The sequence below is a fragment of the Cannabis sativa genome, chromosome 8 (genome assembly GCF_029168945.1).
Source record: "Cannabis sativa cultivar Pink pepper isolate KNU-18-1 chromosome 8, ASM2916894v1, whole genome shotgun sequence".
NCBI classification, from domain to species: Eukaryota; Viridiplantae; Streptophyta; class Magnoliopsida; order Rosales; family Cannabaceae; genus Cannabis; species Cannabis sativa.
In genome coordinates, this window is record NC_083608.1 from 36,664,457 (window position 1) to 36,679,902 (window position 15,446).

Genomic DNA, 15,446 nt, shown 5'->3' on the forward strand with positions numbered 1-15,446 from the left:
TGCATATATACATGGAAAGCCATAAATAGATAGATAACTTTATTGCAAGTCTTTTTATGATAATGAAACGTTATTACATGTCCCGAATGCAACAGCAAGCAGAATAACAGAATTTGTAAGAATAAGATGACTGGTCCAATGAAAATGAAAGAACGGAAGAAAAAATAAGGAGATAACTTCCATATCCATGTAGTTTTTGCACATCTAATAAATAATAAACAAATATTATGGTTAACAGGTTTTGGAAAGAAAAAATATATATATAAATTTAGTAACCAAAGTCTGCAAAGTCACAGAGGAACTACTACGTACGTACACAGGGATTAAATACATCCACGTGATTAGGCTAACTATGTTTGCTTCCTTCCCCGAATCCTTTTCTCTAGGGAAGAGAGTTAAGAGGAGGTGGTCTTGGTCTCTAGGAAAACCTATTGGCTAAATAAGTAAATAGTGTCCCCCAAAATCTAGTAACAAAAAATTTCATCTTCCAACACCACTGTAGGGGTCAAATCCACAAACCAATGTTTACCCTTGTAACAGGCAGTCCTCCCTACTTCCACTTACAGCATTACGAAAAGAAACAGACAAAAAATGCGGTGTAATGAAAGCTACCCCTTTTACCAGTTTTTTACTCGTCTTGGGGTATCATGCCTTCCTCTGCTTCTTCCCCGTAGTTAGCACACTGAGCCCCTCCTCCGTTAACATGTCCTGCTCCAGGAGGTCCTCCAAAAGTTTCCTTTTCGAAACCCGGTTTTAGAGCAGGTGAAGATAACTTAGCTTTTTGCATCATTGTTTCATGGAAACTCCGTACTGGTCGTGAAGCCCTGTCTGGGCTACGACTGCGTTCACGATTGCGACTACTCCAGCCTACTGGGCTTCGACTGCGACTACGGGCCCGATCATACCCATTCTGGTAACCACGATCAACCCTGGCCAGCCAAAAAAAGGATAAACCATCAGTCTTTATAACACAAAGCATCACACATTTCATGAAGCACACATACGAGACAACAAGAAATCTCAGGTGAGCAAAAAAATAAAACCTCATATACCTGTCACGTGAACCACTGTCAAACCCACGCCCTCCACTATTGTTAGAAGAGTATCCAAATCCACCTCCCCTTCCTCCATCTCTTCCACCATAGCTGGAATCACTGCGTCCCCCACGCCCACCATCCCGACCACCAGAACCCCACCGTCTAAACCTGTTCATCCCACCACCACGTGAGGCCAAGTCACGAATTTCTGGAGGGACTCTCTGGTTGGCCCCTTCCAACACTTTGATGAGATCTGAAGCATACTTGGCATCTTGGTCACCAAAGAATGTATAGGCCAGTCCACTAGCACCTGCCCTTCCAGTCCTTCCAATCCTATGAACATAATCCTCCACTCCCGTTGGGAAGTCATAGTTAATAACCACCCTGGAGAGAAAAAAGAAACAAACAATGTAGTGAGTGACACCATCTTCCCCTTTCTGGATAAAAAGGTATGGCTAAAGGAAGGTGTGATGTGAAAAAAATAACAGCACTGTTTTATTTCCATCTGTGTCAATGAGAGAGGACAAAGAGAAACATGCATGAAGCATTTTCTAACATAAATACGGGTTATAACCCAAGAAAGCCAAACCTGATGTCCTTAATGTCTAATCCTCTAGCTGCAACATCAGTGGCTACAAGCACTGGAGTCCTACCACTTCTAAATTGATTCAAGACAAAATCCCTCTCGCTCTGAGATTTGTCCCCGTGAATGGCAGCAGCTCCAAACTGGCGTGTAAGGTTACGAGAAAGTTGATCGCACATCTTTTTGGTTGAGCAAAAAATAATGACCTTTGATCCTGGGTCTTGAGAGCGCAGTATCTGTTCCAATCTTCTGTGTTTATCAAGCGGTGCCAGTAATTCAATATGCTGCAATTTCAAAAAAATAGAAGAATTCATTGAAAGGATCCAGCCAAAAATTACATTATATATGTGTGTATAAAAGGGAAGAAGTACAGCATGTTCAAGAGTCAACACCTGTGTGATTGACTTGTTTGCAACAAGCTCATCAACATTGCCAATGTTAACTTGTACAGGATTAACAAGTAGATCTGCTGCAATCTTCCGAACCTCTTTCGGCCATGTTGCGGTGTACATTAGAGTCTGGCGGCGAGTAGGCACCTCCTTCACAATTTTCCGTATTTGAGGTTCAAAACCCATGTCAAGCATTCGATCAGCCTCATCAAGCACAAGGTAAGAAACTTGATGGAGACTGATCCTTCTCATCTCAAGAATATCATTCAAGCGGCCAGGCGTGGCTACAACTATGTCTGCTCCTCTGTCTATATCTCTCAGTTGGGGACCTTTAGGGGCTCCTCCATACAAACACTAGCAGAGCAAAATATAAGCATGTGAAAATGCAAGTAATGGAACACCAAGACAGCACATGTCATAAGAGCTAAATAAATAACTTGAAGTGAAATATAATGGGAAAACAAAACGAAAACAGAAGATAATCATAATGATGTAAACAAAACTGACAAAAAACATAACTTATTCATCCCTACCAAAAACACATCTAATTTATGTTTGACCTCGTCAGTCAGAAAAGCAAAATGAACACTTAGCAACAGAGAAATGATGCATTGCTCAAAGAATTTATTAAAACTACAGCAGAAAGACATTTTTTAGAAAGAAATAGAAAGTTATCTAATAAAAGCACTGAAGACACTGGTCATATAATTTTTAGATGATACATGCTAAAACTACAACAGAAATTGCATACCACACATGCTATCCTTGATGTCTTTGAAAACTTCACAGCTTCATCTTGTATCTGTGTAGCCAACTCCCTAGTGGGTGATAATATCAGTACAGTAGGACCTAATCGAGCATCATTGTGACAGCGCTTAAGATGCATAAACCCTGGATACAAGTAACCCAAGGTTTTCCCTGATCCAGTTTTAGCAATAGCCACAATATCTCTGCTTTGAAGAGCAACAGGCCATGATTGAGCCTGAATTGGGGTTGGGGCAGAAAACCCTGCGTTGTGTACCTGGAAAAATCAAAAGTCCACCAGCTCCAATAAGCAGTTATACTGGTAGCAAGATGTCTGATCTACTTATTTCTTTTTTTTTTTCGTCTCTCACTCTCTCTTTTTGACTCAGTAAATAATGTCAGAAGAAGCATCATCCCCCATTGGCAGGTCACCATTGCTTGCAGATGCAAGCAGGAGTAGGAGGAAGCCTCTTCTTTCATTGGGACTGTGGGGCAGACTAAATCATCACACCAATGGAAGTCTCCGCCACAAACTTAGGTGATTCGGAAAGCCCTTCAATAGAATTGGTCCACCAAACAAGGGCGCTCCAAATTAAACGTAGGGCCCTCCCAAAAAGGGGGCAGCACAGCGTACGACATTAGCTCCTCCCAGGAGCAAACATCGCACCTGCGACAAAAAAAAAAAAGAGAGGTACAGATCTAAAATGAATTAACAAGTATGAAACTCTACATTGGACCTCTAGCATTGACAGAACTTTCACAAGTAACATTTTGGTTACATACCCTAGCAAACTTACAGGATTTCCTAGCCACCCTTGAAGAATAAAGACAAAATTAACAAATGAAAAACAAAAATCGGATACCTCTCTAAGCATCTCAGATGGAAAACCAGCAGCTTCAAATGATGTAAAAGGTGCTGGCACATTATCACCCTGAAAAAAAAAATAAAAGATAAAAAAAATGAGAGTTACTTGTATATGTATAATATAAACGGCCCAGCACAATACACTTACATAAAGGATTATAAAATATAGCATAGAAAAAGAAAGCATATAAACAGTGCAATCCCTCTCAGCTCCTGCATGGATTGTTAATGGTTCGAGGAAGCACCAAAAAAACATAGATAATCCAACTAATTCACATGTAAATGAAACAATCCACTTATATACACCAGTCACAAGAATTGAAATGGAAGCAAATAATTCAACTGAGAGAAAAAGCATGACATAGATAACTAAAAAGGGTTTTGTTAAAACTCACAGAAACAGATATTTCATGCCGGTGACGATAAGCCTCAGGAGACAAACCACTTCCCCCATCTGATGTTCCCTGTCCTCTAGAAGGTCCTCCAGGTCCAGTACTTAGTGTCCCATTTGGAGTGGTGGCAGAAGATACAGTTCCACCTCTAGCAGCAAATTGAGATGAAGTACTTCCACCGCGTGTCTAATACAAGCAAAATACAACATTTTTTAAAAATAAAAAAGAAACTAAGGAATTTAAAATAGAGAAAGGAAAAAAACCAAGCTTAACACAAGTTCTCAAATCCTTTTGAATAAGTCGCAGTTGTACAACTCAAAAGTTGAAAGACTATCATGTAGCAATCACCTCATGGCTAATACAACTTGTTACAATTGATTGATAAAGAAACACAATTGATTGATTTATTGTAGTTCAAAAAGCAAACTAGAAAACTTTTGAAACAAAGCCTCCAAAGAAAAAACAGACCCAGATTAAAACCATATAGGTGATGTAGCTTAAGTCAGAAGAAGCAGCTTTGACATGCAAATAACATAACATGCACAAACAAAAATAAAAATAAAACCGAGGAAACCGCAGCTGCGACAAAACTGAGTGTGACAGAAACAGGTCACTAAAGCGTGAAATCAAAAGACTCCCATAACTGCATATGGAGCAAATATTGAAGAAACACAAAGAGAATAAGCTATACCTGCTGACTCCTTACATCAAATCTTGACGAATCATTGTTACCCCTATCATAGTTATCCTTGTCCTCATTAGAACTAGCACCCAAACGTGGTCCCTGAGAAGATTGTTGAACGTGCACGGAAGAACTTAAAGGCGTTGAAGCTGACTTCTGAGAAGGAGCGGATCCCACGGAAGAACCTAAAGCCGTTGAAGCTGACTTCTGAGAAGAAGCGGATCCTATTGGCCTGTCATATTGGGTCACATTGGTCTCCGGGTTCCAAAAATAAAGATATCCAGTTTTACCATCAATAAGTCCTTTCCAAGGCTTGGGAAGACTTGGATCTTCCGGAGCATATCTGGGGCCTGAAGAAGCAGCAACAGCAGCCATGGCAACGAAAAACAAACAACAGACTCCTACAGAAAACAAGTACGAAAAAAAAAAAAACTGAATTTATATTTTGCACTAAAAGTCAATCCCAAAGAACCTCCCACCAACCAAAAAGAAAAAAAAAACAAGCATACTTGAATACACTAGCTTGAACAATCGCTTCGCTAGATTGCGCTTACGAATTTGTAGTGAGTAAACTTACTCCTACCTCCAAAAAAAAAAAAAAAAAAACCATGGCTATTGGCTATACAAAAAAAAACAAAACAAAACAAAAACCCTAAAGACAAGCAAAACCGGACAATGAAACCTAATTACCTAACAAGCGAAAAAACAAAAGTGGTAAATGGTAAAGTTGCATAATCCGACCATGAAAATCAATAAGTCTTTTACATAGCAATAAAAAAAAATATAATAAATAAAAAAGGAAACAACTTCAAAGATAGATGCGAAAAATGAAAACAAAGTGAGCCAAAACTAAAGCAACCCAAAATACAGAGCAGTCTGCCAAAATATATACATATATAACACCAAAACATGCAACGAAGAGTCCAACTTTTCCTGATCAACGAGCAAAAAAAACCCTAGATAATAACTTAGGGACAGAGACAATGGAAACTAGCAAGGAATTTGCCGAAAGAATAACAAATAAGATCCAAGTAGATGTAGAAATTGAGAGAATGAAAAGGTTACCTGAGTGAAATTGAGAAAAATGTCGAAGGAGAGAAAGAGAACTCTAAGAAATGGGATCTGAGACCGTACAACCCTTCTGAGAGAAAACTACGCTTCCGAAGGGTGAGAAGCGTAGAGCAAGAGAGAAGAAAAGCGCGTGGGCCTTTTTGGAAATTTATAGCAAAAAGTGGAAACGGGGAGATATTATTTTCGCTTTCGTTAGGTCAGAATTTTCTTTATTTTTTTTATATAAAAAAAAAAAAAAAAAAAAAAAAAAAAAACCTTGCTAACAATTAAAATCAGACCCAGTCGGAGTAATTAAGTTGGCTTTTGTTTATTCTCAAAAAAAAAAAAAAAAAAGTTGGCTTTTGTTTGAGTATAAATGGAAGGATAATTTTATTTGCACGCCAATTGTGCATCTTACTAATAAAAAAACATATAAATTTAAAATAATTTTAAAAATTACACTTCATATTTTTTTAAATTTAAAATCTTTTATAAATTAAATATATTTTTTTATATAAAATAATTAATAAAGTAGAGTATTAATTTTTCGTTTTAATAGAATTCATTCATTCAATAAACATTACATAGGATATGGCAAATCATATTGTATAACATGTCTCGCATAGAAGAGATTAACCTCAATCCATATGATACTAATTTTGTTAATCAAAATTTCATTGGCTAATATATGAGCAACATATATTACATGTCTCTCATGATTATAGAGAACAGAGCTCACGCTATTCTCGCTCTTACCAGTGTTGATACAGCATCAACGTTTAGCTTCAACATCCCATTGTTTGGAGGAGACAATGTAGCTTTATCCCGAGGTGTCCCTATCGTTTTACTGGTGTGGATTCCTTAAAAATCTGCCAGAAAATTGTTGCACTAGTCAAGAATTTCTCTCGCATGCGGATAACTCGTACTCCTTCTGACTCCATAAACAGGACACTCCCATAAGAAAAGTAAGAACATCTTCATGTCCCTGTCTTTGTAATTTTCCATGAAAACCACTCATCTTCGAAACATACTTATTAACCTGACATTTCCATAAAGAGTGAAACACGTTCTCATACGCACCTGATGCACATTAACTGCAATTTGGATTTGTTCGCACTCCTCTGCATGCAAGGGCTGAGTTGGTAGGAATCCAGGAATGAGCTATTTTCTACACAAAGTATTTAACTTTCGGTGGTATCTTTAACTTCCACATCCTCATCCACCACGCCTCCTCCAACTTGAGATCAGATTGCATCTCCTTAACTTGTGAGCTTGCTGCCATTTTATACCCACTACGAACTGAGTACTCTCCATTCTTGCTATAATGCCACATAATTTTATCTTCAATGTTCCATTCCGAAGTAGGGATTGGTAAGATTAATTTAGCATCATTTGGATTGAAGACAACTCTAATGAAATTCTCATCCCAGTCTCCATTACTTTGCTTTAAATCGATGACATACATTTGTTCTAAGAGTGGTGGTTTGTCATAGATCTTAAAAGTCACGGGTCTCAGTAACCAAGAATCCTCATGCAATCTAACTGATTTTTTATTACCTAAATGTCATCTATATCCCTGTTGGATGACTTTTTTCCCCCAAACTAAGCTTCGCCAAACAAACGAAGCATGGTTGCCACATTTCGCCTCCAACACCCCTCCATTTAGGAAATAACACTCCTTCAAAACTTTACTACAAAGTGAGTCTTGGAACCTTATGCACCGCCAAATTTGTTTAGCCAAGAGAGCTTGATTAAACAATCCTAAATCCCAAAAGCCTAGCCTTCTTTTTTTCTTAGGCTTACATAACACTAACTATTTTCACCAATGACTCTTCTTGTCTTTTTCAGACAATCCCCACCAAAATCTTGCCACCATTCTATGTATGCTATTAATAGTACTCTTCGTTAACTGGAAACAGCTCATGATATAAGTGGGGATGGCTTGAATAATAGCTTTAATTAAGACTTTTTTCCGACCGCTGAAAACAAAGTTCCTTTCCAACCTTTTAATTTATTCCACACTTTATTTTTGATTTCAGTGAATAGCTCCTTCTTTGTTCTACCCACAAAAGATGGTAACCCCAAATATTTCCCATAAGTTTCAACAACTTTAACTTCCATTATAGCTGCTACTCTAGCTCTAACAATCGCTGAAACCTGTTTGCCAAAACACATTTCAAATTTATGAAATTCACTACTTGTCCTGAGGCTTTGGAATACTTCTCAAGCAACTCTTTGAAATATCGACATTCAGCTTCAATTGCCTCAAAAAATATAAGGCTATCATCCGCGAAGAAAACATGTGACACAGTCAACCCCGTATTCCAAAAGTGATGCCTCGAATAGTCCTAGTGTCTTCGGCATGTTGAATAAGATTGGAGAAAGCCTCAGCACAAAACAGAAACAAGAAGGGTGATAGCATATCACCTTGTCGGAGTCCCTGCTGTGTTAAAACATTACCTTAAATTTCTCCGTTAAATCAAATAAGAAAAGTGGACTGAAGTAACACAAAGCATTATCTTATGGAATTATTACATTGAAAATATAAATTGACATTTTATTTACAAAAAAACTTCCATAAGGTAAATACAACATTTATACCTTTTATGTGATTTTAATTACCAAAATACCACTTACACTATCATCACTTACACAATCAGACGATGGTTGCAGGGTGGTTACTACGTGATTGCGCGGTGGTTGCATCAAACGAAGGTTTCAATCAAACGATGGTTGCAGGGTGGTTGCTAGGTGGTTGGCCGAAGGTTGCATCAAACAAAGGTTTTAATCAGACGAAAGTTTCTGGGTGGTTGCTAGATAGTTGGCCAAAGGTTGCATCAGACGAAGGTTTCAATCAGACAAAATAACTGTTAACAAAATGTTTATGCAAGTGTAATGCAACTGTTGTGAAACATTAAAAATCAGAGCAGTGTTTTCACGTACGTAACTCTATCTGCATGTCTCTTTATGGTTATTTTTGAACAAATTCACCATTAAAAATTTGGAAAACAACAAAAATACATTAGGATAAACATTTTACTATAGTACTAATGTAATTTTTTTTTTGGATTATACTTGAGTTAGATTGTTTGGGAACTCCAGTTCAACTTTTTGAAATCTGTCTTTCATGGATCTAAAAATTGAAGTCGGGACATTAGTTTTATGCAAATTAAACTGGATTTCCGGTTGAATTTTAGTTTCGTAGTAGTTTTTCTATACTTTTTTTATGAATTCGAAACAGCCCCTATTTTGATTGATTTTGGTCATCTTCTCAAGTGAAGTCACCAGAATTAATGGTGGTTCTTTTTCTAGTTAAATTTTTGTTTCGATTGTGTTGGGTTGCTGCGTAGTTGCACAATAGTTGCCCAGGAAGCATGGATCCTAAGTTAAAGGTGTGTGTAAGTGGTATTTGTGTAATTTTTTCTATTTAGGTTGTATATTTGTTTATTTGGCCAGCTGGAAGTATTTTTGTAATACTGTTACTTTTTTTGGTTAAAACTGAAAAGAGCCCTTATCTTATTAACCCAAGCAACAATGTACCCTAATTTTAACATCATGGCTTGTAAAAAAACACCATTCAACACGGTCACACGCCTTTGCCATATCGAGTTTCAATGCCACTTTTGAACTATTTTGAAATCTATTCTTTCGCATTACATGTAAGCTCTCATAACCAACAATGACATTATCATGAATGAGTCTTTCTTTGACAAAAGCACTTTAAGAATCCGATATAACCAAACGCAAAGACTGTCAAAGTCGATTAGCAAGACATTTCGACACTATCTTGTAAATCACATTACATAGACTAATCGGTCAAAATTCCTCTATACACTTAGGCTTGTCAATTTTCGGAATCAAGGCAATCACCATATCATTAATACAACTCAGATCAACCCTATGATTTAGCATACTTAAGCATATCTCAATGACATCTTTCCTCAGCTTTGACCAGAATTTCTGATAGAATAAGGTCGAGAGACCATCCACTCCTGTGGCTTTAGTCTAATTTATCTCCTTGATCGCTTTAACCACTTCTTCTTATTGAATTTTTACCTCCAAATCTGCATTCATAGCATCTGAAACCTTAGGTTGAACCATATCCAAGACCCCATCTAAAATCACATCACGCGTCTCAGTAGCTGTAAATAACTTCCCAAAATAATCCTTCATAATAGCCTGAACCAACACTTTATCATCTTGCCAAACACCCATATGATCTCGTAGCCCTTTGATGTCATTCTTCTTGAGTCTCGTTGTGGGTTTATAATAGAAATACTTAGTATTAGTATCTCCCATTGCAGCCATAAAGCTCTACTCCTCTGTCACAAATACATCTCATCATTCTCCAATAAATCATTCAGCCAACCTTCCATCCTTTTCACTTCCACTCACACCCCAAGCTGCTGCTTCAAGGTCAACTCGTGAAGATTCTTCTTTACTTTATCAATCTCAATTGTTAAATTTCTCTTTATCTTTTTATTCCATTTTTGTAATGCATTCCCACATCTATTAATCTTTTCACGAAAAGCTACAGTAGTACCTCAACCACTATGATCATTCCATTATCTCCTTACACTCCTCCTTCTCACACCAAGCTTCTTGAAAATGAAACCGGCTATTACGCTTAACGCAACCACACTTATCCCCCTACTCTTGAGTCGGTATACTAACCACTAAAGCTTGATGATCTGACTCCCACCAATCTGAAAGACTAAGATCCGCCCCATCAAACTGACTAACCCACTCCACCGTACATAATCCTCTATCCAACCACTCCATAACATTATTATGTTCATGCTTATTACACCAAGTTAATTCGTGCTTCAACGAGTTGAAATCCATCAATTTGCAGTCATCAATAACCTCTTTGAATTCTTCCATAGCTCTCGCAAAACGATCACGTCCACCCACCTTCTCAGCAAGGCCAATAATCTCATTAAAGCCTCCAACACATAACCACACTCCTCTAATCTCTGAACATAAATTTTGTAACAACTGCTAAGAGAATCTCTATTGGCTAGCATCGGGATTACCATAAAAGCAAGTCAACGTCCAAGGTGCAAACCCTTTACCCACAACAATAGCCAAAATATGGCCAGGAAAACTTGATAAAACCTGAATTTGCATCTCATCACGCCACATCAAAAGCAACCCACCCGCTCAACCCCACTCTGTCAACTGTCCAAAGGTTCTCAAAATGCAACACACTACTCACCCGCTCAGCTTGAGTACGAGTCAATTTACTTTATGCTAGAAAAATAATACTCAACCCAATATCACGAACATGGGATTGTGATGCTCGTAATGTCCAGAAATTCCCAATTCCTTAGACGTTCCACCTAATCATTTTCATTGTGCTCAGTGGCCTTGATCCACAAGGCTCGCCGCTTCATTAGTTACAAAAAGAGATGACAAATCCATATTAGAAGAAATACTTACCTCAACATTGATATTGTTTCTTAACTCCATTTTCTCCATTGCATCAGTAGCTCCAGCAATCATTTCACCTTCTTCCAGTGGCCTTATAGTCCCGTCTACCCCCACCGTAATTTTCCTTCCTTCATTCTCCTATCCTCTCGCAACCTGAGACCCTGACATCCCATTCTTGGCAGCATTTCTTGCTTTATTCTTAATCGAGATTTTTTTCCTTTATTTTTGCTTAGCCAACTCCCCTGGTGATTTTGCAAAATTGGCTCCCTATTACTTATTTGCTAAGATCTCTCTCATAGGATTGTCTTAAATATAGTCTCTCAAAGTTTTGACTCATCAAAGTTTGAAAGTTTTTATGTTTTAAAAAGCTTTAAAGTAGAATACACCTAAAGAGATTAATCTATGCATTCATAATAATATGCAGTCACTTCTTATGTGTATTGGTTCTCGAAGTGACAATTACACAATAAGACTGATATATGATCTTAATTGGTGTACTACATGCTTCTTGGTTTAATGGCTGCTATTATATTTTAATGTCTCCTAGTCTAAATTATGTGTAGTATACATATCTTATCGATATGATATCATACATAATTTATTTGACTGCATATTGCATGATGGAAATTAATAGGGTATTTGTTGATTTATTTGTCCAAATGGGAGAGATATTAGAATCTTGTATGGACTAATATAATCACAAATATAATTCTATATTCACAACCATATTAGGTGTTTTCTAAAGAGACAATATGATATAAGTTTCTTTTTGCAGTGACTCTCAAGATACTAAGATTCAATATCATATTATTTTATTTTGAATAGTCTATGAATATTGTGATTGATTAAGAATTTACATATAAAATTATTTCAAGAGTTCTAATGCAGAGAACAAGAATATAGTTTTTTTTTAAAAAAAAAAAATTATTTTAACATGAAATAAAAAAAAAAAAAACTAAAAATATGGGAAAGGATAATGAATAATAATAATAATAATAATAATAATAATAATAATAATAATAATAATAATAATAATAATAATAATAATAATAATAATAATACCTACTATAAATAAATTCATATAACCACAAGTTTTTTTATTTAATTGTGGCAAAATTTTTTAAAATTTAACTATGTTTGCAACTAACTTCCAATCAAATTTTTTACAATGAAATTCCCAAAACCACACTTATGTTAGCAATTCAACTTTATTTTAAAAAATAAAAAGTATTTTTTTTCTTTCTTCTTCTACTCTTTCAGTTGGCAGAGAACACACTCCCCCATTTTTTTCTTCTAGCTCATATTTGCCCAGGCCATCCCCATCTCTAATCAATAGCCCCAGCTCTAATCGTTGTCTAGCCCAATCTCTCTCTCTCTCTCTCTCTCTCTCTCTCTCTCTCTCTCTCTCTCTCTCTCTCTCTCTCTCTCTCTCTCTCTCTCTCTCTCTTTCTTTTATTCTTTGTTTTTCTCTCTATCACGGTGAGACAGATGTTGTGACGGTGTTAGTTTTTTAAATCTGGGATTTATGGGCACAAATCTAACTGAAGAACTCGATCTCTCGTCCCTCATCTTCTTTATTTACCCATTTTCAAATCTATCGTTTTTTATTATTGATCTCGTTTGTACCATATATTTGATTTCAAATCTGCCACCTTTGATAAAATTACTTCCAAGTTTGATTTGGCAAATGTTATTGAAGATTTTGTAGGAATTTTTCAAGCATCTATCACACTGGTGGCATTGCTCTCTAAGCCACACTCAATTCGATTCCTCTTATGGTTGCACTTGAAATGAATGGTGAGCTTCTAAAGCCTTTTTGTAGGAGCTGAAGTGGAGATGGCTTTGCATTCAATGGGACCAGATAAGTGCTCCCGTGATAGATGGAATGTCGGCTATGTTCTACTAAGAAAATTGGCACATTGTTGGTCAATTGGTTACTAAAGTAGTTTTGAGTGTACTTAATGAGGGAGCCAATCCAACTGTTCTGAACAGCATCCTGATTACCCTTATTCCAAAAATTAAAAAACCACAACAAATGAGAGATTATTGACCTATAAGCCTATGCAATGTCATTTCCAAGTTGGTTTTAAAAGTTTTAGTTACAAGATTCAAGCATGTGCTTCTGTTTGTTATATTTGAAACTCAAAGTGCTTTTCTACCCAATCGACTTATACAAGATAATATCTTAGTGACTTTTAAACTTGTTCATGCCATTAAACATAGGGATAAGGGTCGAAATGGTGTAGTGACTTTAAAGTTAGATATGAGCAAACTTTTGATCGTGTGGAATGGAATTTTTAGACAGCAATTATGAGAAAAATGTGATTTGCTGAACGTTGGATCTCTCTCATCATGAGTTGTTTAACAACAAATAGTTTCTCTTTCTTTTGAATGGAGACGTCACTGGTTTTTACTTCCAACGAGGGGTCTTTGTTAAGGATGCCCACTATCTCCCTACTTGTTCTTGATTACCTCTGAAGGTTTCTCCCAAATTCTTCAACATGAGAAATTGATTGGTAACCATAATGGATTCTCACTCACTAGAAGGGCTGATCTGATTTCACATTTTTTTTATTGCTGATGACATCCTCCTTTTCTGCAAAGCGAATGAAAGCTCATGTTTGGCAATTAAAAGAGTGCTAGATATATATCACCGTGCTTCTAGTCATCTTCTCAATCCTGATAACTTTGTCATGTCTTTCTCCCCAAACACAACCTTGGCTGCCTAGCTTTTTTTCCACAGACAACTTGCTATGCCATTTCAAGAGTATCTTGAAAAGTATCATACACAGGCAGAGATAAAAAAAAATAGCTTTTCAGTGGAATAAAAGAAAAGATTTGGCGTCTCATGCATACTTAGAATGAGAAACTTTTTTCAGCAGGGGAAAAGAAGTACTTTTAAAAGTCGTAGTTCAATCAATTCCCACCTATGTCATGAGTTACTTCCGCTTGACAGTTACTTTTTGTAATCAACATGAATCTATGATGTCAAAGTTTTGGTAGGGGAGCAATGAAAATGGAACTAAAATTAATTGGCACAATTAAAATTTGCTCTGTAAATCTAAACTTTCAGGTGGTATGGGGTTTCGTTCTTTTGAGCATTTTAACCAAGCTTTTTTTAGCAAAGCAAGCTTGGAGAATACTTCAAAACCCACATTTTATTCTCAGTAAATTGTTGAAGAGTAGATCCTACCCAAATAATTATTTTTTTGAAGCACCTCATGGAAAATCACTTTCTCTAACTTGGCAAGGTATTATATGGGATCGTGAGTTGCTAAAAATGGGATTACGCTAGAAAATAGGTGAAAGGAGATCAGTTAAAAGTGGGATAGATCCATGGATTCTGGGACACAACTCTTTTACACATCTTCGTTACTTTGGGCCTACACATGGTATGGTGGCTAATCTAATTATAGAAGAGCAGCAATGAAACTTTTTTTTTTGTTGCAGCAATATTTTTCACCTCTTGATGTTGAAATGATCATGACTTTGCCCTTGAGCTTTTTTCCAACTCCTAATGTACTTATATGGAACCATCACAATTCGGGGCACTATACTGTCAAATCAAGTTACCACTTGGCTGTTTCAATAGAGGATGTTGAAATCTCCTCCTCTAATTCTTTTTCTTCATGATGGTCCTATTTTTGGTCTTTGAATCTCCCCCAAAAAATCAAAATATTTGCTTGGTGTCTTATGCATGATGCTCTATTTATAGCAAAAAATTTGGTTAGAAAGAAAGTTATCACAGATGCAACCTAATTTGTTATCAAGCTTGGTAATCAATTGGGCACACCATGTTTGGTTGTAAGTATGCTCGAATAGTTTGGGGTGTTGCTGGTCAGGTTTTCGATTGGAATCGGTCTTGTTCTATGAGCAAAGGTGACTATCTTATCCACCTTTCAACTACATATACACAGTCAGAGATGGAGTAACTCTTTTGCACACTGTGGTCTATTTAGACAGAGCGAAACCGAGTAATTCATGGAGGTATCGCAAAACCAGCAAACTAGCAAACAAGGTGGCTAGCTTTGTAGCTAATTACTTAGAGAATTTCACAAAGGCTAGGGAAAAATTATGTCTTACTGTTAGTGCAACTCAAAGCTTCTCGACATCAGCTTCAGTTCGAGATCCACGGTTGCCACCAGCACCAGGAAAAACTCCATGGCAACCTCCAGCTCCTAGAACAATTAAATTAAACGTTGATGTTGCATTGGATGCTGACAAAAATATAATTGGCGTTAGTGCAATTATTCAGGATAAAACAAGTTGTG

At 36.8% G+C, this 15,446-nt stretch overlaps 1 protein-coding gene across 2 annotated transcripts; it reads right to left on the minus strand.

The window, feature by feature from the left end:
- Positions 1-239: 239 nt before the first annotated feature.
- On the minus strand, positions 240-5,916 carry LOC115699541 (DEAD-box ATP-dependent RNA helicase 14). Of its 2 annotated transcripts, XM_030627008.2 has the most exons (9): positions 5,758-5,916; positions 4,702-5,093; positions 4,014-4,196; positions 3,617-3,685; positions 2,761-3,030; positions 2,013-2,363; positions 1,627-1,904; positions 1,053-1,421; positions 240-929 (listed from the first exon to the last, which is right to left on the minus strand). In XM_030627008.2, the coding sequence occupies exons 2-9, from the start codon at positions 5,065-5,067 to the stop codon at positions 629-631; spliced, it is 2,187 nt and encodes a 728-aa protein (XP_030482868.1). In that variant the 5' UTR covers positions 5,068-5,093; positions 5,758-5,916; the 3' UTR covers positions 240-628. The 2 variants fall into 2 exon arrangements, with proteins under 2 accessions (XP_030482868.1, XP_060958866.1); XM_061102883.1 differs by having other exon boundaries at positions 240-1,421.
- Positions 5,917-15,446: the final 9,530 nt, after the last annotated feature.